Here is a 21,821-nt window from a genome sequence, read left to right as displayed (position 1 = left end):
GTGTAAGACAGAGCAAGCCCCGTGCTTGAAACAGCTTGATGTAATTTCTTTCCAAGCCTGGTTTAAATGCTTTTGGTAGAAAGTGTGATCAGTGTGCTACTAGCACAGATGCTCCCACAATCATTTCTATGTAAAGACACAGCTTTCTCACACTGAGAATGCACCAGAAAACTTCTGAGTAAAATAACATTAAAATTCACCTCACATTAGGACCCTGTTCCCTCAGATTACCTTTTTGCTCCCTTTTTAGCTATTCTAAGCTAGTCATATGGCAGGAAATAAGATCCTTTGGAGGAGGCATCAGCAAGAGGAGGAAATGATACAGTACTAAAATAAACTTCTGAAGTGTCAAAAAAATGACAGCATTTGAATAAAGAACTGCCTAGAAAACTGAATTAAAATGAAGTTTTAGAGCAAATCTGAGAAACAAAAATAACATTTAAAGAGAAAAATGTTCATCTATATTTATCCAGGACACTTGCCAAATTTGTATCCATACACAAGCACACATATTTACTGCAGAGTACAATTACACCACAGGCAGGCAAAAATTCAAAATAAAGCTGCTGGCAGATATATTTGAACTGGAGCACTTCTGCAATAATAGCTCATCCATGTTTTATTATTTTATAGGTCTTCAGAAAAACTGTAGTATCCAGTCTTTCCTGGAAGAATCCAATCTATTCCATGGGAAGGAATAATTTGGAGGAGTACAAAGGGTAAGGAAGGAGAAGGGAGAGGAAATGGTTTAAAACAGAGGAAATGGTTTAAAATGGCTAGATTTGCAACATTTAGAAAACAATTCTTGAGCACTCCAAAATGCCAGTGAAAGCCTGTTTCAGCTCTCTGGCTCTCCGCACGTCCAGGCTGTCTGCATACAATAGATGTGAGTAACAAGAACATGATTTGAGTTCCAATAAAACAGTAAGAAAGTCACTGTAGTAAAACAAATGTAATGGTTTTGCCCTTTATGAGGAAGATCAAAGGTCTGAGTCACTCATTTGCAACAAATTTATAAAGAACTCCTCTTGGCTGGAGTTGCTCAAAGTCCAAAGACAATTAGACCACTGAGGCATGGTGACTTACAAATCAAAGCACAGAAGCCAAAGGAGTGAGGTGAGGGGAGGTAGCTCAGCAAATACAATAGAACATAACTTTTTGTCTGGAATCGAAGATTAGGAGATTAGGAGAACAGAAGAGCTGCAGTTACCTGGTGTGGCTGTTGGAGGACAGGCTTTCCCAGGGCTGCACACTACAGCCTGTGACTGCATAGGCTCCCCCACAGCTCCCATCCAGCTTCATCAGCAAGGCTTTTGCTGCATTCTCAGCTGTCTTCCTGCAGTCATGAGCCCTCTTAAGCATCTGTGTGACATTTTCATCACCCGTCTGGTCCCCTAGTTTTCAAGCAAACAATGTTTCAGACAGGAATTAAGGCAAGAGATCCCTCTACTCACTCTCAGTTTATACCAAGACAATGACAATAAATTACCAATCTGTGAACTAAAAGCTACTTCACTTCCTTGTCAGCATCAGTGGTAACTGGGATACTGGCCCAAATGCACCCTGCTCCCAGTGACAAGTTCCAGGTACTTGCGGCTCCAGGCAACATGTTTTAAGTGATGCAAGATTTTAGCTTGTCTTTTTACACAGGGTGTGCATTTTGCATTAACATTAGGTTTGGATGCTCAAATTATGAACACACTGGAAAAGCCTCAGCCTCAATTACAACTCTTACTCCAGTCAGTGCAGTGTGGTTTCACGGCGTAGTCATCTCTGGAACTTCTCCTCACAGGCACCTTGATCTCAAGCCTGATGGTTTGCCAGAACACTTCCTTACAGGCTACCTGGCCAGACTGAAGAATTGCCCTGCTGCTGAGAAGCAGCCTCTCACGTTTTACAGTCATGCATACTAAGCCAAAAGAAAACTAGCCTTGGTTAAACTGCTATAATTTTTAGTGGTTATACAGCACCTGTGAAGCTGGTAAGCTTCAGGAGAAGCAGGACTGAAACAATCACTGTCACTACTCCTACAGTCTTCCAGCTGCACTGCAGTCAAATCATTAAATTAAGACATGTTACTGGCTATAAGAAAATCTATGAATGTATTTGTAGATTAAGCTATAATATATTTATACTTTAGCAAAACTCAACAGCTTGCTCTGTGTTGGATTTTCATTTAATCCTTGTTCAAGTCAATTACCTGCACTGCAGACTTGCTGAGTGAAGTGCATGCACTAGAAGTAACATTAATGAGGAAGAAAGGAAGGGTGAATGTTCTGTTAAGAGAAGTTGGATATGCTCAGCTTTAAGTGATGTAACTCCCATGAATTTTCCACTCACAGATGTTGATATAAAGCTTGACTGATCTTCAAACCAAAAATCTAGAAGTGTTAATCAAATTTCATCATGAAGTAAAGGTACATAGACCATACACAACTTCCTCCATGCTATGCTGTGTAATGGGAAATTTGCACTATTTCTATCTCATGGCTGTAACTGATAATACCATAATTAACAGCTGTAGACAGATAGCTACGTAAAAATTTAATTACAGTCTCTTCCATAAAATACACATCAGATGAAATCCTACTCAACCCCAAAGTATTTCTCCCTTGTAAGACTTCTTTCTACCACCTACAGGAATAGAAAATCCAAGTCTCAATTCACTTTTGCTACACACTGATCTTTGCCAGCTGGGAAAAGTTACCTAGCACATTGTGGAAAGGAATGAACAGAGTTCGGAGAAAGGTAGAAGAAAATCTCAGACATCCCCCCTCCTGAGAAGCCAGTGGTTCTAACACACCATGCACTTGCTATGCATCAGCACAGTATGAAGAGTTATTCTCTCTCTGAATGCTTCTTTCTACTTGAAGATTACCATGACTGTCTTCTACTGTCAATTAAAGGAATGGAAATACTAACACTGGAATTTCATTGTGGAATCACCTCTTTCTATCAGAAGAATGGAGCCAGCAGAAATGCCAAGCTCCAAATTCTGAACTGTACTGTACCTATGACAGTGGTTTGTTCCATTATTTAGCAGGCAGCATATTAAAAAACAACACCTAACCACAGGATTAACTAACAAAATAAGAAAAATCCAGAACATACAGGCTAAACAGAAGATAGAATATTTTAAAATTCTAGAGCAAAGGTAATACAGGGGGTGAAAAATTACAGCCTTTAAAAATTTTTTTATTCGTAACTACTCAATGCTACTTTGTGTTATTTTAATCCCAGTTTTTCACAGATTAGACTGTTTCTGGGGGATCAATCTTAGTGAATCTGGATTTGCAACTACCACAGCTGTATGGCCCTAAGCCACCTGTGCTCACAAGTATTGTTTAATTATTCCACTCTGTACGGCTGCATGCCTACAACAATCTCACCCCTGCCAGAAGAGGCATCTCCTCGTGAAACCAACACAGGTGAATTTAAATTGCTCTCTTGCATTTTACCCCTATTTTTGGGGTGTATAAAATAATTTAAATAGTTCAAAACAAGAAATGACTGGAGAGCATTCTTAAGTAATGGGTGATGACATGATTCACGATTACAACCAATTCTACTGACAACTGACATGCCAAAAAACCCCAGGTAAATTAAGTGGTTCATTGACATCTTACCAACAGAGCCAACACCTGCAGCTCTGAATTGTCCAAGAATGAGACTCTGCTCACTTTCTGCCAATGCCAACAGCAGCTCATATGCTTCTATGCACTGTTCACTGAAAGGGAAAACAAAAACCACACAAAATGTTAACTGCAATTTAAAGAAGAACAATACCTGCAATAGCAACAACAAAAAAAGAGCTTTCTGATTAACTGCATGATTATCTACTACCTTTGTAGCAGCAGGGATATTAAAGAACATTATACACATAGCTTCTATCACGAGCATTCAGCAGTCTCCCCATTCTTATAACAGTGACAGGCTGGCCTCAAGTAATGTAACAAGCCAAAAGATAAGAGTGACCCAAAATAAAGCAAGCTCCAGAAGCATGTTTTAAACAGGTGGTCAAGATCCCTTTGAGAAACTTTTCCCAGACCTTCTTAGTATACAACCTACAGTATTCTATACTCTACAATACAATTATACTACACAAAGTGTTGCAAGTGGAAAAGATGCAAGAAAAATACTTTTTGCTCTGTCCTGGCTGTAAGATATTCCCCCTTACAACAGAATAGCTTCCAATTACATTTATGAGTCATGCAATCCCCGTTGCATTTTAATGTTTTTAAAAATACATATTAATATACTATTAGCAATTTACACTTCATTGCAATTTGCTCAAGGCTGATAGTAAAATAATACATTCTTTAAAAGGCACACAATTTGTTCCAAGACCAAACCTGCCAGTCCCAAATTAGTTGCAGTTGAAGGTGTTAAGTCACACTGTATTTTTGTGAACAGCTTGATGCAAATTTAGATACTAACTACCAAATACAAGCCATTAGTCTACAATTCCAACTAATGCAATACAAAGTCATTCTGAGTTATGTGGAGTATAACACTCCCTGCCTCCAGTGGTCTTGGGACAGGTACAGAGATCCTGTATCTTAAGGCTGTATTCAGCAACACAGATTCAGTCTACACACAATCCCTAATTCAAACATTAATTCAGTATTTAAGAATGAAGAGATAAACCTCTACATTCCTGTTAGATGCTGGTCAACTATAGTTGAAATATACTGTAGGAATAACTTCAGTTGGGTAGTTTGTCAGGTAGTTTAACCAACGGGTGCTTTTTCAGGGAGAAAACAAAAAATTAACAGTATTACTATGGCACACCATCAACTTCACTCTTAAACACCTCTACCAAGTCTCCCCCCAGCTCCCTCTTCTTGGCTGAGCCCCTTGTGTAGGTACATACCTGTACTGCAGTGCCAGCCTGAGCGCTGTGGCATTAGACTCGTACTTGCCCACAAGCATGCTCATCCTCTCTGCATTGCTCTTGCACTCCTCCAGTGTTATTGTCAGCAAGTCGTTCTGGGATTTCAGGTGCTCGATACGGCTGCAAAAAAAAAAGCAATTTGCAACCTTCAAGCTTAGCTTACAGTCACTGTTCTGAAAATTCTAGGATAATCATATTTTGAAACAACAAAAATTTCTTAGTCTACACAAGTGTTTTTTAATGAAGATGGCAAAATCCATCAGTTCTGTATATCTTATCAAAAGCCAAGAGGATAGAAATTTCTCTCAGGTCATCCTCTTCTCCTCCTCATAAAATGTAGTCATAACCCTGTGCAGCAGCAGCAAGCAGAAAGCTATACCCTTGTTTTGCAGCCACAAAACTGCATAAGATGGTTTCATATTAACCTTTTGCTCAATTTTTCTGCCTTCATTCCTCACTTTCTGCTGCCACATTTGCAACTTGTTTTAAATGGCATATTCATTAGTGTGATTGTGGGTGTGTTCAGGGATCATGCAGTTGCATAAATGCCTCCTTTCTTCTGAAAATCCAGAGTAACCATTCCATCTGAAGTCATGTTTGGGTTGTGATTAGAGAGGCAACTTCCAAACTATGAATGAGGTTTCGCTGGGGCAATGTAACCTCCAAATGTTCTGGCAAAAGTCAAACAGAAGCTTAACTGTAATGCCTTCCTCAATGAGGTTAACCCTGAAGATGAAGATTTAGAGAATCAGTGTTATTGTTTATTCTCTCTGCTGACAACTGAACCATACATCAATATATTACACCTAACTGTAAAAATTGGATATATGCCAAAACCAGAGAGAAACAATTTGAAACCTTGCACAGGTAGATAATGAAGAAATCCATGCCATCCAGGACTCTAAAATCACTGACTTCTTGACAAAGAAGACTCAGAAGGGCTAGTATATATGTTTGTCAGAACAAAGCCCTGACTTTTCTAGATGTTAGAACTGCCACTTTCCACACCTTGACATCTTCTATAATGATACATGTTGTCAAAGCATAATTGTACAGTGTACAGAAAAAAAAGAAAGAAAAAAGAAAACAAGAATTACATTTTGCAGCATTACAAAAACATGAGCTATAAATACAAAGAGATATTGTACTGATAAGACTAAATTTGAACTAGTGTACGGAAGACAGAATTTGGATAGAGATATGCTGAGACACAATTCTCATACTCCTGATCTACAGTTTTGATTTTATGTGCCAAAAAAGACATGAAACACTGGCTTTGATAGAGCTTGCTAAAGGATAACACCAGCAGTATTTTAACTGCAACCAGAAAGCTGCAATCTCTCTTCTGCAGACAGAAACCTATTTGCTGGTATATATGCCCCACCACCACGCATGAGTACATTTATTGAGACATTTAATTGCTATTATTCTGTTTCTTCAGGATAAAACAAAGCAAGCTAATTTCAGAATGATGCAGACGAAGTTATGGGAGTCCTTATTTCAAGGAATAATGTGACTTATGAAAAAAAGATGCCATGACTACTTGGTCAGCCACACAGAGGGACGCTCCAGAGTGCAGACAGGGGAAGGTGCTGTGCTGATCTATTAATGCACAAACCCATAGTCATGGAAAGAATTCTTAGCACACAACTGAATCTCATCTTCAGCAAGCACATTCTGTGTTTATCTGCAGCTGTCACAGCTGAGCTGGAACTGAACTAAGAAATTATCAGAAAGGGTAAAAAAAAGAGTCAACTCTAACAAAGCTAACAGAAGACAACATGTGTGAGCACATCTAAATTTCTTGCTCACCTATTTAATCTCTCCGTTTCCACTTCAAACTCTCGGATTTTGCTTTCAGAGATAGCAGATCCATGTGAATAGAGAGTCTGGAAGATTTCCTGGATGTTTGAGCAGTCTTGGAGGGAATGTGCCAAATGTTCAGCCACGGAACTAGAGACCTGTACAGGGCAGTTAATAGATCATTGTGAAGAGATACCCACTGGATTTCTCCCAGATAACTTCAGCACTGAGAACTGCATTTGCTTGCATGCACTCACTTCAATGCATTCATTATTCAGTTTTTGTTATGAATTTTACATTGAATAGAACATTTACAAGATTCCACTTTTAGAAGCTATTTTGTTCTAAAATTCTACAAACCAAGGGTGAAGTCCACTATTTCATTATACATTTAAAAAGCCTACTATGCAAGTTATTTATGTTCTTGAGAGCTAAGCAAAGGGTTAGAGCCAAGTTCTTCAGTAAAAGAAATATTAACACACAGTAACAACAGTGTTATTGATTTACACTGGCATTTCAAAAGCAGAATCCAGTACACTGTTGAAAGTTGTGAAATGAAACTGAAGAGTCTTCCTGAAAAACATTTTGGTGGAACTGACTTCAAAATTTTCCTCTTGAATTCACTCATGAGAATGACTTCTAGCCACTTGTTTTCAGAAAAGGAGATCTTAATACTGGGTGAAATATTCTTTATTGATGTATTTTGCTCAAACTAGCTTTTAAAGTGTTTTCAGATAGTCCACATTAATAATTTTATTTAGAAAACAATGCTTTTATTGGAACATGGATCATGCAAGAACACAGTTCTTAGTTCTTACCCCTATGCTGCTGATTTCTGATCCTAAGACAGGTCTATCAGATGATGAAGACTCTGATCTTGTTTTTGACAACTTCACTCTTTCAGCAATCTGCAAGTCAGAATGCTACACAGGTTACACAGCAGCCCACACTCCATAAAGATCACACAAACCTCATCTATTCTCTAGTTATACTTGCAAAGCTGAAGCAAACTGCTAGAGAACTGAGCCCTGAGTTGTAACTGGGAGAACTACAATCAATAATGTTTAATTCCTCTCCATGGCTCAAGTTCACGGACCTGCTCAGGACTCCCCTAAACATCTCCCAGCTAATCCCATGCTTGCATGGCACAAAATGAAGCCTGCTTTTTCCAGGTCAGGAGAAACACAAACACAAACCCCACCTTGGCGATGGGAATGTCATTGCTGCTGCTGCTGGTGCTCAGCTCTCCTGTGCTGGGGTTGACAGGGCGGTTGGCAGGAGTCAGGCGGCTCGGGCTGGACGGGCCCGTGGCTTGCACACTCTGCAAACGAGTCTGCAGCTCCCGAACCTGCAACAAAACATAACATTCTGATTTTTCCTCTTTTATGGTTTAAACAGTCTGGAGATTTTCTCATTGTCTAGCCAAGTCTAACTGCTTCCGGCCTCAGTACAGAAGTTACATTTTTGTACTGTGGTGGCTGCTATGTTTTCACATGGGGAGCAGATGAGTGGAGGTTATTTTTAAATCCCACTGCTATCCGTTTTTTAAAATATGTGCAATGCGGAAATATGCAGAATACTGTAGAATAAGTACTCAACGTTTCAGCTGTACTGTAGGTATAGAAATTATTCTCTTTGGGGTAAAGCTAAAGCTCCAGTCTAAGACGATGATGGCTAAACAAATCAAATTATAATCCTCCTGTTAATGGAAAACTCCAGTGCTGAAAAAAGCTCTTGACATAAATAAATCACATGATGACTTGGTCATATTTAAAGGTTAAAGAAATTCAAACATTAATCATGCTTTGAAACTACAGTCAACTAAAACTACCATTTAGTGAGTAATGTATAGACAAAAAAAATACCAGTAAAGTACTCAACCAACAGTCTGCAAAAGCTCTCTGTAAACATACCCTGCAAACAGTACATGGTCTTCATAACACACCAAATACTTGCAGAACTGATGTCAAAAGATTTTCAGTTTAAAGGTTAAAAAAAGAAAGGTCTGCTGGAGCCAAACTGTAGCTGTGCTAAAGATTATAGTGTTTACCTTGGAATAATTCTTAACAGACAAGGAATAAATGGTCTGCTTAACACAACAGCTATGACACAAGGTAAAATGACAGAGCTCATTTTTCCCACAGATCTCAAACAGAGTGTGAGATGAGAGAACGTGAAGGAAATAATCTAAAGAGGAAATTCCCCTAAACACAGTTGTCCTTAAATACACAGGTTTCTATGTGATTTTGTTGGAACAGTCCCTCTACAAACCTGAACTTGTGAAATTTTATTAGAAGTCCAGTCAAGTAAAGTTCAGCCCATTTGATATCTCCCCTTGTATGAAGCATGAAATGCAATTGTGGTTCATACTGTCTAAAGAAAGGTAGGATTTTATACTAAATACATTTATACAAAGACTAAGAAAGCTGAAATCCCTTAGTCAAAACCCTCCAGATTTAAAGCTGCATCAAAGCTTAGACTTTCTTAGGTGTAGGTGCATCTGGACAGTGTTAATCAATCTCTGCTTGAAGCAGCAGCAGCAGTCATGTTCTCTGTACAACAGATGCTTCAACCCACTACAGAGAGGAAAGAGTTCAAGTTGGAATGCTCTCCAGTCATCAAGGCAGTATTTCATGCCTCCTACAATCTTCCACAGCCTGCTCCTATTTCCTGAAGAGTATCCCTGCCTCTCTCCACTCTGTTGTATGCAAACTGAAGGAATAGTGCCTGCACACTTAGTATCAAAAGAATTTTTAGGTAATTACAAATTACAAAAAACCAAAAAAACCCAGTCTGTGTGCTTTACATAACATGGTATTTTTAAAACACCATAGGTGGCAATAATAAAAACACATGAAGTCACACTGCACTTTTGAGTTCCCTGTTCAGTTGTGGAGGAGCTCTACACCTTGAACAAAATTATTCCAAACAACTAAAGTACACAAAACCTCAAATCAAATCCCCCAATGTTAAAAGTAACTTGCTGAAAAATTATATGGGTGCTTGACCCAGAATTATGTATCATAAATGCAATTATCTCATGAAGTTAACTGAGCAGAATGTATGAAGTGGACATCCATAGCTCGTGTCTTCTACATACTTGCAGCTAAGGCATCCTTTGTTCATGCAAACATATTTAGCTTCAACATGGGTATTGCTGCAAACATGGGTAGAGTGCAAACCTTAAGGAAAAAAATGCTCTATTGGTGCAAACCAATAATTTCAGCCTGTTGATATGCATAAACTTGAAATAAACCACGCATGCATATTTTTGTTTGCAGATGTGGAGCAAACAATGCAGACAGGATTTGTACTGTGGCATTGACACTGAGGAAAAAAAAAACCAGCAACCCAAAAACTTCATCAAGTAATTGACATTTATTACTATTTCTTTCAACCCAGGCTGTTCCAAATTAAATTCTCCAAGTGCTGAAGTTGCAGCACTGTATAAAAGCAAACAAATAGGAAGACTGTTTGGATATATTCTTTATAAAATAAAATCACAGCCTCCATGTCCAGCTTAAAAATTGCTAAAATATTCACCTATTCTCAGAAGCCAGTCCTGTATCACACAAACCTTTAATGCACATAGGTTTCCTTTATTCTGTGTTTTCTTACTGTGAAGTAACTATTGGCCAGGATTACAAAGCTAATTATTCATACAAATCTGTAAAACAACACTGGCAACAGAAAGAGAAATTATCACAGCTAAGAGTGTAGTAAGGTAAAGCTTTGCTCAGGAAAGCACTTCTAGAAGAAAACTCAGAGCACAGCACAGTTATTAATCTGTGCAACTCACTGCCTTAATATTGTATCATAGAAGCAGCCACGAAAAGTAGCTGCCTGCTTATCTGTCATTCTTGGTGTATTTACTAAGTCAGGCCTTCATTTATGAAATTACATGCTGAACTGACTGCTATAAATAACTGCACTAATTTTAGCAACACTGAGTACTGGATGCTAATTCTGAGCAGGATAACAGGGTGAGTTTGTCTGACTGGTAAAATCACGCATCTCACAATTCACACATTCAGCAAGCATCTCACAGCTGGGCTGCCCATCTACCACACTGCCCAGAGACACATTAGGTAACTATTTCTGGTCACCAAAACCTGCATTTTAAATAGAGGAGTATGCAGCATCTTTTCAGAAAGTACTTTTCCACACTGGTAGCTATTCTACAGAAAAAATAAAGAATTACCAAAGACGGGAAAAAATACCCCAAACCAAAACCAGAGTTTGGTGAATGCACAGGTTAGGAAAGGACTGGTTTTAAAAGCAGGATTAAAAATTGTCTGACTCCCTGTGTCAAGTCTTTAGCATCATTACCGATGTAATACAAATGATTCTGAAGATTAATGCATAGAATGAAGGTAAACTGCAGTACTGCACATGAGACACAATAAACACTTGGAAATGGGAGAGAGAGGGAGGGAATATCTTACAGGAAATTGATGACAAAATTGGCAAAATGCAATGGGTAAAGACAAGTATAGAAACAAACCCAAAAAAGTTACATTTTAAGACAGGGAAAGTGTGGATATCTGAGTTTGGGAAGAGGGATAACCAGGAAGGATTTAAAGAAAAATTTCTTGAGTCCCTGCATCACACTAGTTTAAAAACAGAAATATGCAGAAGGGTATAAAAATTGCCATAAACTCCTGAAGCACTAAAATGAGGTGGAAACTGTCTGGCAAGCAGATCTTACTATGTGGTCAGAAAAAAAAAAGGAGTTGAGAATGAAGGGAAAAAGGAGAAATCCAGGGAAATGTCTGTGAAATCCAGAAAAAAATATAGGGAAAGATCTTCCAAATGACTGAAGGAAGTCCAAGAAATTACAGAAGTAAAGAAGTGCTGTAACCCTGGAAAGAGCAGGTGCATTAGGTGATACACAAGGCATCAGAACCATTAGGTTTCAGAGCAATGGACAGCCTAGATACAAAAGAAAGGTAGGGTGCAAACAGATGTTCTCAAGTTATTAATATGAACAAAAGTAACTCGAAATGTCACTTATTAATATTTGATGTTATGCAATTGAACCAACTGTTGAACTGCATTTTTAATTTTTTTTCCTTTGAATGCTGAGAATTGGAATAGGAAATACTGAAAAATTAAAGGTAATTTCTGATCACCTTAAGAACGAAATAAAAAGAAAGCAGGAGTAGAAGACAAAAGGGGCTGACACACTATAGCAATGTTCAATTTATGAAAGACTTGATAAGCTATTAACAGGCATCACAGACATGTTTGTTCAAATGCATCATGGGCTACAGAAAAATATTTCATTGGAATATTCTCATTATTTGTAACCATGACTCTGAGAAGCATGTTTTTAGTCTTTTTATTTTGCACATGCATAGTGACAACTACATGATTCATTAACATATCCCAAATAAAACACTACAGCTACAAACTGCCTGTTTCTATCACTGATTTCCACATTCAAAGGACACCTGCTGCTTTTGTTTCTATACCAGTTTCAAATGAGGGACATGCCTGTGATTCTTTTCCCTCTACCCTACTTGTGACCTGTTTCATCATACAGTACCTTTGAACCCTTCAAGTAGCAGCTCTTTCCCCCCTCAGCATTTTAATGCTGCTTCATTTCCTTTCTCCTGTTATAACAGAGAAGGAAGATGAAGTACAACAAACCACAGGGAGTGAACTTCTCCCACTTTCTAATTTATTCATGCATTCTGCAGATCTGTGGAGGAGAAGATGCCAAATCAAACACCAGTGTAACAATTTGAGCTGCTCTGAGGGTCTTTCCCAGCCAAAAAAAATGCCTTGCCTTTCATTTAGTCCTAGTGTTGATCATTTTCAGCCGATAATTTTCTGCCTTTCCTATATCATGAGCACCAGAGCAAACAAAGTTTGCTGAGTTCCTATGTATTGTCTTGTGGGATCAACTGAGTATGGTAAAGAAATCTTTCCTGGTATCTATAAGGTCAATTAAACACTGAATATTTGCTTGTAAGTTTGGAATCAGAAATAAAACTCTACTTTGTTGACACCCAAGAGGAGATACTGCTGCATAAGCAAATACCATGCAAGTGAAGGATACAGAGAATGGAAATAGCTTTGGGCTGATACCTCAGGTTTCTGGTGCTCACCAACAGACAAAGGAGACAGAATAGCTCCAGGGTCACTTTAAGCTGTGCAAGCAGATAATAATCTCTAAGGGCCCATAATGTATCAGTGTTCTCCTGTAATCTGGTACAATACCTTCTGATCCCAACAGGAATGACTACAAAACAGAGTCCAGCAGATCCTGCCAGCTTTGTGTTATCTGAGAACAATGTGGGCCCAAGAACACCTGCAATGCCAAGGATCTGAGTCCTGCTGTGGCATGGGTAGGTTTCAACTGTTTACAAGAACCACATATTTTAGGAGAGCCCTCTGCTCAAATCAAAGTTCTCTGGAGTGGGGAATGTGGGCAGCTGATGGCATCACACATAAAATGCTAATTTTCTACTACTCCACAGACTATGTTTTCATTAGGGTCTTAGCTGAAGACAGCTAATGAAGTGGTTTTGTTCTGGTCAGTTTGGTGATTTCAGCTGAGTTTGGAGAAGGTACAGAAAAACCTTCACAACCAGAAGCATGGGATTAACTGAACAAGTTGACATATGGCTCATGCAGAACAGATTTAACAGACTTCCAGAGCTGGAACTGCCTTTTCATTTCAGACTTAGTTCTTCAGAAAACCCTCAGGGAAGCCTGAATGCTGCCCACACCCACTGCCTTTTATGCCAAACAACTCCTTAAGACTGTGCTGAGGTACCACTTATCTGACAACTTTTATGGGCAGTAATTAAAACCCACAATTTTTACTTTACTGTCAGGATGGAGTTTATATGCTGCTTCACTGCTGCTCATCTGAATCCCCTGCTGAACACAAGGGCTTTTGTGTAAGAACAGAAATATTACTTTTTCTTCTACTACTTAAGCCTGTTACTCTGTGTAGCAGTTGTAATAGTGCTGACCTGATTACAGCCTTATTCTCATGTAATAATAACCATCCCACAGACTGGTACAGAAGTTCCCCACCATCTTATCTGTATTACTGGATTCAGGATTATGGTCAACTATGTTTAAGCAGTTTCTAGGGCACTGACCAGCCTGGATCTAAATAGATTTTATTTTTAATGCAACAAAATAATGCAGAGGTAAAATAAATCTCTGCATTATGAAATTAGCTGTTACACTGCAGACAACCTACAGAAGTAAGCAATTACCTCACTCGCTAATGACCTGTGAGAAACAAACTCTGAATATATGTTGTTTCTTAGCTACTGTTCCAGAGAGCAGTTCAATCTGTTAACTGAGCGCAGTAAATTAAATTAAATTTCCAACAAGCCTGAGAAAAATGTATTGAAAGCACTCTGCTTGATTGCACGCATTGGTCTGAAGGAACAGACCTATTGATCTGGTCAACTTCAAGCTTGTTCACTTCACCCAATTTAATTTGAGAAGGGCAATAACTAAATTTTAGTTGGATCTCCTTTCCCACTCTCCAGGGAAATAATTTGAAGTGACTTTTGAGTTCAGGTGGCACATAGAAAATATTTCATAGGTCAAACAAAACATTTTTTTGTTGCCACTATGGACATGAAGCTACATTATAAATGCAAATATGGTCTCCAGTGCAACAATTACATAGTATGCAGACAGGGTCATATGTCACAAATTAACTTCTCTGGTGGGGGTAGTAAATCAGTTGTCCTGCATGATAAGGATGATATTAATTACCAGATTTCAGTAAAGTCCTCTGTAGTTACAAACAACTGAAACAAGCTGATGACCTTAATTCTGCTTCCATCAGAGATACTTCCATAATAGAGAACTGGAACTGCTGGCAGCCAGACAAAACATAGCAGAATTGTGAAAAGATGCTAAGGCTGGCTCTAGAATTAATGCAGCTGTGTTAGCTTGGCTTTTTCTGCTTTCCTTTGGATACAATCCTGATGTAATGATCCTGGTTTTAACAGGTATCCTTGCATAGCCATGCATTTCATTATACAAAGATAACTTTAATATTTTAAAGTTCCATTTAGAAAGTAGCACTCCTTACTGTTTCTTCAGAACCACAATCTTCCTGTGTCTTGGACACCACACAGTCCAGCTTCTGGCCTCATACAGCCACAAGTGTTTTGTGTTATTCTGTTCTTGCTCCAGTTTTGTCCCTGAGTTTAGAGAGCTGTCGCTCCCATTTTTATTTTCTTTCTCTAGCATTTGTAAAGAGAAAACAAATTAAGAATTTGTTTTACCATGCTGAACAGGACAAGTCCCTACTCTACAGACAACAATCATTTCTTTGACCATTGTCTACATAATTTTTTGCCAATTTAAACTGCACTTTTAAGAGATAAAAATGACATATAACATTCCAGATCAGATCTCACCACTTTTTATACAGTTTTTCCAAGCCCTACTGAAAATAACTTCTCTGGTACCTCATAAGACTCAATTTGCTACTATGGCTCAGCCATGCTGATCCCTAAGAGTACAACACCAATTCCTTCCCCTTTTCTGTTTCTCAACTGAGGAGCTCCTAGATGTCAGCATTAATTCTTGTTACCATTCTTTTAAGCCCTTTAACTTGCATGCTGTACTTCTCAAAATAGGAATCTTTTTGTGTACTCAAGGCCACCTATCTTTCTCTTGTTTGATATCTCAGTATTGATCTGTGTCACCTGGAGTGTCAATAATTGCATTTGTTAAGCAAATTTCTCAAGCACACACTTCAACTCTCTGCCTGCTTGCGCTGATGTCCACCTCCTCAGTTTGGCAAGAACCCAGCCAGTCCATAAATGTGACTTCTGTAGTAGCTCAAGGGGTAGTACTGCCTCCAGTAAAAAAAAAATGTCATTATCAGTTCAAAAATTTCAGGACTGAAAACAACCCATGGTATATAATAAGACAAAAATTTACAATGGAAAAGTTGAAGTGATCTTGCTTTATAGGATTTGAGATTACTATTGCCTCATCACACCTGCCTTTTTAGCGTTAGGAGAGGACAGGGAGTTTTGAAAAGGTAATTTGAGTCTTCATACCTCAAGATTGCAAATCTCACACGATGTAGGCTCATGCTATAATGGCACAGTCACTGCAGAGCAATGTTAGTTTAGAACAGCAAAAAAAGCTAATCTGGTGGCAACGGGTAAAGAGTAATACTTGCAATAGTTTACCATGATATGGTGGTCTGAATTGTCACTTAGACTGAACACAAACTTGAAACTGCCTGTTTTAAAAATAAAAAAACTTCTATCTAAACAAAACTCTGCAAATTTACCAGGTACAAAGTTAACAAATTTTAAAAGTAACTGAGGTTGAGGTCACATTCTCTTGGATCTTTCATATTTTTTGTGAAGAATCTTTCCCCCCCCTTTTTTTTTCTCACTTTGGATGCCACACAAAGCACAAAGCCTTTATCTGACCCTAAAGCATCATAAAATGTAGACAGGGAAGCAGGACATGGCTGGAACTACTCATTGTTCAGTATGAGAATTACTGCCCACTGACAGGAGTCCTGCTCTTTTTGTTTCTCCTAATCACAAATTGAATTCCCATCAAAAACAAAGAAATATTTGTTGTTTACAGGAAAAAATAGCCTCACAGGAAAATTCACTAGATGAACATCTGCTTTCTCTATATCAGAGTTACGTATGCTTCCTTTAAGATGGTTATCAGTTTTTCTGATTTCTGAAATCAGGCTGTTTTTCACAAACTCTTTTTCAATTATGTTCAGTTCTGTCCTAGTTTCGTCATTTGTACAGCCAAGCTTTGAAAGCAAAAAGCCCTACAACGAGCACAGGAAGTGAGATTAAAGATAGGCCTGTTCTGGTGACAAAACCACACAGGCTGGAAGAAGAAGAAAGCGTCATCTGTACAGCAGCCTTACCCTTCTACGCAGCCTGTCTCTCTCCTCACGGACAGCATTCATGGTGGCCTTGGTCCTGTTGAGCTCCTCCTCTTTGCTGCACAACATGGCTGTGAGGCTCTCATTCTCTTCCCGCAGGCCAGCCAGCTCCTTCTCCCACCGAGACCTCTCCTCAGAAAGGTTTGGATAAAGGTCACGTCCCAGCACTCCCTCAATCTCCTCCACAGTCTGCAAAAACACAGTCATTAACAAACAGAAAGGGCCAAAGACAACTGAACAGGATTAATGAGCAGATTAAGTGTTAACAGGCAACTCTACACACTCATATATACACCCCCAGCCTCTCAACACCATTAGTTTGCTTCTTTTGTTTGCTAAGTAAAATCAAACCAAATTATTACTTATTTTCTTTGACAGTTTGACCATTTCATCAAAACATTTCATACTGACAAACACCAAAGCAGACAAATACATGCAAATAAAACATGTCACCTGTGAATGACAGCAATCCTGGTAGTTTAATCTCAGAATATTTTAGAACAAATCAATAACTCCTTGTCATGGGTGAGTGCTGTACTTATTGTTTCCCTGCTGAGTAACAGGCAGAAATGAGTAGTCAGTGAATGTGCATGGCATGGGGCCTTATTTATTGCTAGACCAATGCCACAAAAGGGCAATAAAAAGACTGGGAGAGGATTAAAAGAGGGTTCTTAGTTCCCATGTCCCTGAGTATGTTCTTTCCTTGAGGTGACAGCGAAATGAAAGGAAGAACTCTGGCCTTGACTAGTCTTACAGGGGATGTTACAGCCTTTCTAGTATCTAAAAAAACCTGGGTTTCTGTGGGACACAATGGTATCCAGCACTTCCTGTCCCACCTCTGTGCTCAGAGCTGTGTAGACACTGCTCAGTTCAAGGGACATTTCACGAACTTCAAGTGGGCAAAACTGAACTACGAGCACCCACCAAAAGCAAGGGAACACCGCCATGACTGAACTGACTGTCAGGCTGGCCACTAACATGCTGAAACACAGCATAACAGTGTACACTGTGCCTGAGCTCCATGTCTAACTATGGAAGATATCTGCAACCAGCAAAACCACTCCAAATGTTGTCCATAAGCTTTTAATCTCCCTGAAAACAGTGTGCATTGAAATGATGGGAAGAAACATGGAAAATAAAAGAATATATGACATCACTGGTAATGCAGAAAGTTTCATTTAATTGGCTAATCCAAAAAAAAGTTATAGCTAAAGCCTGTACTTTTACATCTAATATGGAAGATAACTGATGCACCAAGGTTAACAACATTCTATTTAGTTGCTTAATTCAAAAGAACATTTATATCCAGATCTGTCCCTTCCAATTCAGCATATCCCAGGAATCTATGATTCTATATATTACTGAATATTTACTGCTTTGTTTACTTCTTTAAACTGGGAGGGACCAAAAGAGCCAACTAGACTACAGCTGAAAATAATAAGCCTAGCTGGAGACACTTTTTTCTCCCTGCAATAAATCTTACCAGTGTTTTCAGCATTGTCTGACTTTGAAGTATCAATGAAATTTTATTATTTCTTCAGTTTATCCTTTTGAATTGTATTTCATGTCTCTCTTACATAAAAGTGCAATACATTTTAGAGCCACAATTATGAAACTCTATTGACAGAGTGTCAGAGTATCTACACTGTAATTCTGCTTACAGGAAATTGAAATTACTTTTCTGAAAAAGCAAAGGCTTGCAACATCCCTGTGAGGTGAAAGAAGCTGCAAGTCTCCCTTGTATTAGCTTCACTTGGACCCATAGGTCTCAAATTATAACCAGGTAAATTATTTCAACACAGCATGAGGATGAGTTCAAGATCTGAGTAAGGACAGGGTGGTTAATCTCACAATGTAAAGAGAAGCTCTGTAATGGCAGGAGCATCCTCTTTTGATGATGCCAGCTCTATTTAAACAGTGCCTCTTTGTTGCTGTTTTGTCCTCTCCCTTCTTACCCCACACCACCCTCCCACCCTCGCAGTTCCCCTGCTGTTTTCTCACCTCTCTAATGTGTAGCTCTGCTGCTGACTCCTTCCTCCCCACTCCCCATGCTCCAATGTTGCTATTTTCCCAATCCCTCCCCTTCCTAGATCACTACATCTCTCTGGTGTCCAATATGCTACCAACTGTCCTCCACGGAAAATAAAACATAAACACTCCACACAGATATAGCTATGTAAAATAATGCTGATTAGTTTTCTTCAAAGCAGCATTACAGAGCAGTTTTATCTGGTGTGTTGCTGCACAGCAGACAATTCAGGTATAATTTCACGGAGTATGGGATTGAATTACAATGTCATGTTCTGAGCACAGGGCAGCAGGATGTCATATCATGGTAATTCCAGTCTTGTTGCTGCCACTGCCATCAGTGCTCTCTGCCTTATTTTCTTTACAAGAAGTGTTGTGTTACAGATGAGATATCAGATTAAATCAGCAAGTATCAGGTTTAAAAGACATTAAAGCAGTACTTCTTCCCATGGTGTAACTCAATGGCAGAATTTATTCCTAACAGAATTTATGGAGGCCAAGAATTTAGACAGGTCCAAAAACACAGTAGATAGATAGAAAGAAAGAAGAAAATTTCATCCATTACAATTAAACACAAAGACATTATCTTTGGTTCAAGTTCCTACAGACCCACTTTGCTGGAAGCATCTCTGAAGGAAGGAGAACAACATACTATGCATGTAATTTTTAATGTCTTTCCATTAGCATCGGCCACTAGGTAGTCCATATGGACTTTTGGTCCAACACAGTACAGCTGTTCTCACATTCTAAATGTTTCATCCTTGGAAATATTTACAGCTTTTTCAATCAGCAAAATTTTAGTGGTTAGGTATCTGTTACTGATGTGAACTCCAAAATAAACAAAGCATTAACCAGACTATTCTGTGGAAATTTTCTTAAATTCTTTCCTTAAAGTATGCTTTTGTACCTGATAAGTGAATAAGACAATCTGATAAATTTAATTTCAAGGTCTTTTCAGTTTCTGTGGGGCAGAAACAATTGAGACATCTAGGGTGACATAGTTTGCATAAAAGAAGCAAAAAGTAATTCAGCAGCAACTGCAATAAAAGGAACCCAGTGAAATTTAACCACCAAAGCTAAAAGATTTAAAACATTTAAATGCATTAGTCTGTTGGTGAAGAAAAAAGCCAATAGCCAAGGCAAAAGGTAGTCAGAACACTTCAGGTTTCCATTCACAATTCCACTCACTTAAAAATTCTCTCAATTTTTTTCTCTGAGGAAACAGGAAAGCAGAAATGACCTGCAGCCAGGGGTGCAATGGTGGAGAGGGGCTTTTATGTGTGGGTTTTGCTTTGTTAAACACATCTCACTTCAGATACCTCTGTGGGCCTCACACAGGCTGATCTCTACCTATTTCCCAGAATCCACAGTCTCTCTTTTGGTAAATAGTGACCTCTGAAAACAGTTCATCCCAAAACTCCAAAAAGTACTTGGCAACATTCAAAGTACTGATCCTAATCCTCTGAGACACTCAAATAAACTGCTTTAATACTGATCCCAAGAGACCAGAAGTCAAACATACACACATTCTTCAAATTATTACTCAACATTAATTGCTTTATATTTTGTTATATTCCTCAGGCACCACCAGGGAGAGAAGGAACTTTTCCCAGCAGTACTACAAAGGGTTGTCAAAGCCATCTAGAATGGTCAGAGACTTCTTCACTGCAAGACCAAACTGTCAGTACAATTTTTCTTGTATAAATGAGTCACTGACACCTTTCCACCTGACACAAAAAGCTTGTTCATGTCTTCCCCGGTGTATAGGAAGATTCTCTGTGGCTCTCTTGCTTTCAGGTTCTGAACTGCAGTGCCTTTTGTTACATGTGCCAGCAAACATCCATGTCCTTGTTTGGTTAAATTCACAACATACAGCTATCACTTGACTTAATTTTTCCTGAGACTGATTTATCTCATTTGAACTAATGCACAACCAATGCCCAGTGTTAAATTACCTTTTGCTGCGCTCTGGGGAATGGTGTTCCCCAATTTAGTGTTCCCACTGAAACAACTCCAAACTACAGCCCTGTTCACCTATTTCCCAGACTCCAGTGGAGGGATAGAAAGGGACATCAGAGGCACAAAAGGCAAAGATCAAGGGTTGAGATAAGAACTATTTACTGGAAACAGCAATGAGGTAAGAAAATTAACAGTAAGAGCAAATACACTGATAAGGGACTGTACAAGAAATGGGCAGTTTGCACATGAGCTCTCACCCTCAAGAATACATGACCAGGAAGAGACCCCTTTCCCCCTTTTCCTGGAAAATGAAGGATATAGGATAACATGGCCATGCTCCCTCCTGGCTATTGCAAAAATTAGCCCAGTATTGGCTGGAATCAGCACAGCTTTATATTTTAAGCCAGCCAATCACAACTTAACCAACCACAAACATACACAGTGTGTTTTCAGTCACTGGTCAATGATTACCTGTAGGACCTTGGGCAGGTGACAGCTTGTTTGCTGAATAAGCAAAACTGCTTAAGAAAGTAAATTAACTGTTGAGTATCCTCATTTCTCTTATCTTTGAAATGAGCATAGGACAAATACATTTCTGATTTGAGGTCCAAAGTAGCTCCTCCTGGACCTTGGGAGGTGTAGAACAGGTGTGTTACTACTTACAAACATTACTTACACTGTGAACTCGAGTTCACTCCTGTGAAGTACTTTTAACATCTTTGGAAGCAAAGTGCGATTATGATTATTACAAAAGTGATCAGGTGTCTCAGGCAATGAACATGCTGCATTTTAGAGCCTAATGTTACCATTACCTTAATAGCTAAATCACAATGTTCACTGGCAGTAGTGAGTTGTTCAATGTGCCTGTCCACTTCTGCCACCGATAAACTGCAGCTGCTTTTCTTCCTCCCACAGACAACATTTTCCAGACCTGTCAGCACTCTCTGCAGTTCTGAATTCAAGTCACTACAGTTATCTAAAAGAAAGCAAGACAAAACAAAACAAACATCACAACAATTAGTCACTCAGTGAAAAAACAAACTCTTAATTCAGGAAGTGTCTGCTGCAGAACAGCCAGGACTGATACTGTTCAGAGAATGTCCTTGCACTCTGCCACTTTTTCCTCGACAACTGATAGGCTTAAATACCATAATCACATCAACTGAAATCATGAGCTACCTCTCATCTGACAAACAACACGTGACTGCTTCACCC

At 38.9% G+C, this 21,821-nt stretch overlaps 1 protein-coding gene across 1 annotated transcript in view; it reads right to left on the bottom strand.

Annotated features, from left to right (window-relative positions):
• The window catches only part of MCC (MCC regulator of WNT signaling pathway), a 184,171-nt gene that overhangs the window by 26,416 nt on the left and 135,934 nt on the right, over window positions 1-21,821 (bottom strand). Inside the window, 8 exon segments of the mRNA XM_054288341.1 lie at window positions 1,211-1,394; window positions 3,627-3,727; window positions 4,874-5,014; window positions 6,707-6,855; window positions 7,516-7,605; window positions 7,899-8,045; window positions 16,602-16,808; window positions 21,419-21,582. Coding sequence (XP_054144316.1) covers window positions 1,211-1,394; window positions 3,627-3,727; window positions 4,874-5,014; window positions 6,707-6,855; window positions 7,516-7,605; window positions 7,899-8,045; window positions 16,602-16,808; window positions 21,419-21,582 — 1,183 coding nt within the window.

Source organism: Melozone crissalis, unplaced genomic scaffold (genome assembly GCF_028551555.1).
Source record: "Melozone crissalis strain CALT ecotype California unplaced genomic scaffold, PUWL_Pcris_2 ptg000005l_1, whole genome shotgun sequence".
NCBI lineage: Eukaryota > Metazoa > Chordata > Aves > Passeriformes > Passerellidae > Melozone > Melozone crissalis.
The sequence above is the reverse complement of the archived record's forward strand: the minus strand, read 5'-3'. Positions and strand labels throughout refer to the sequence as shown.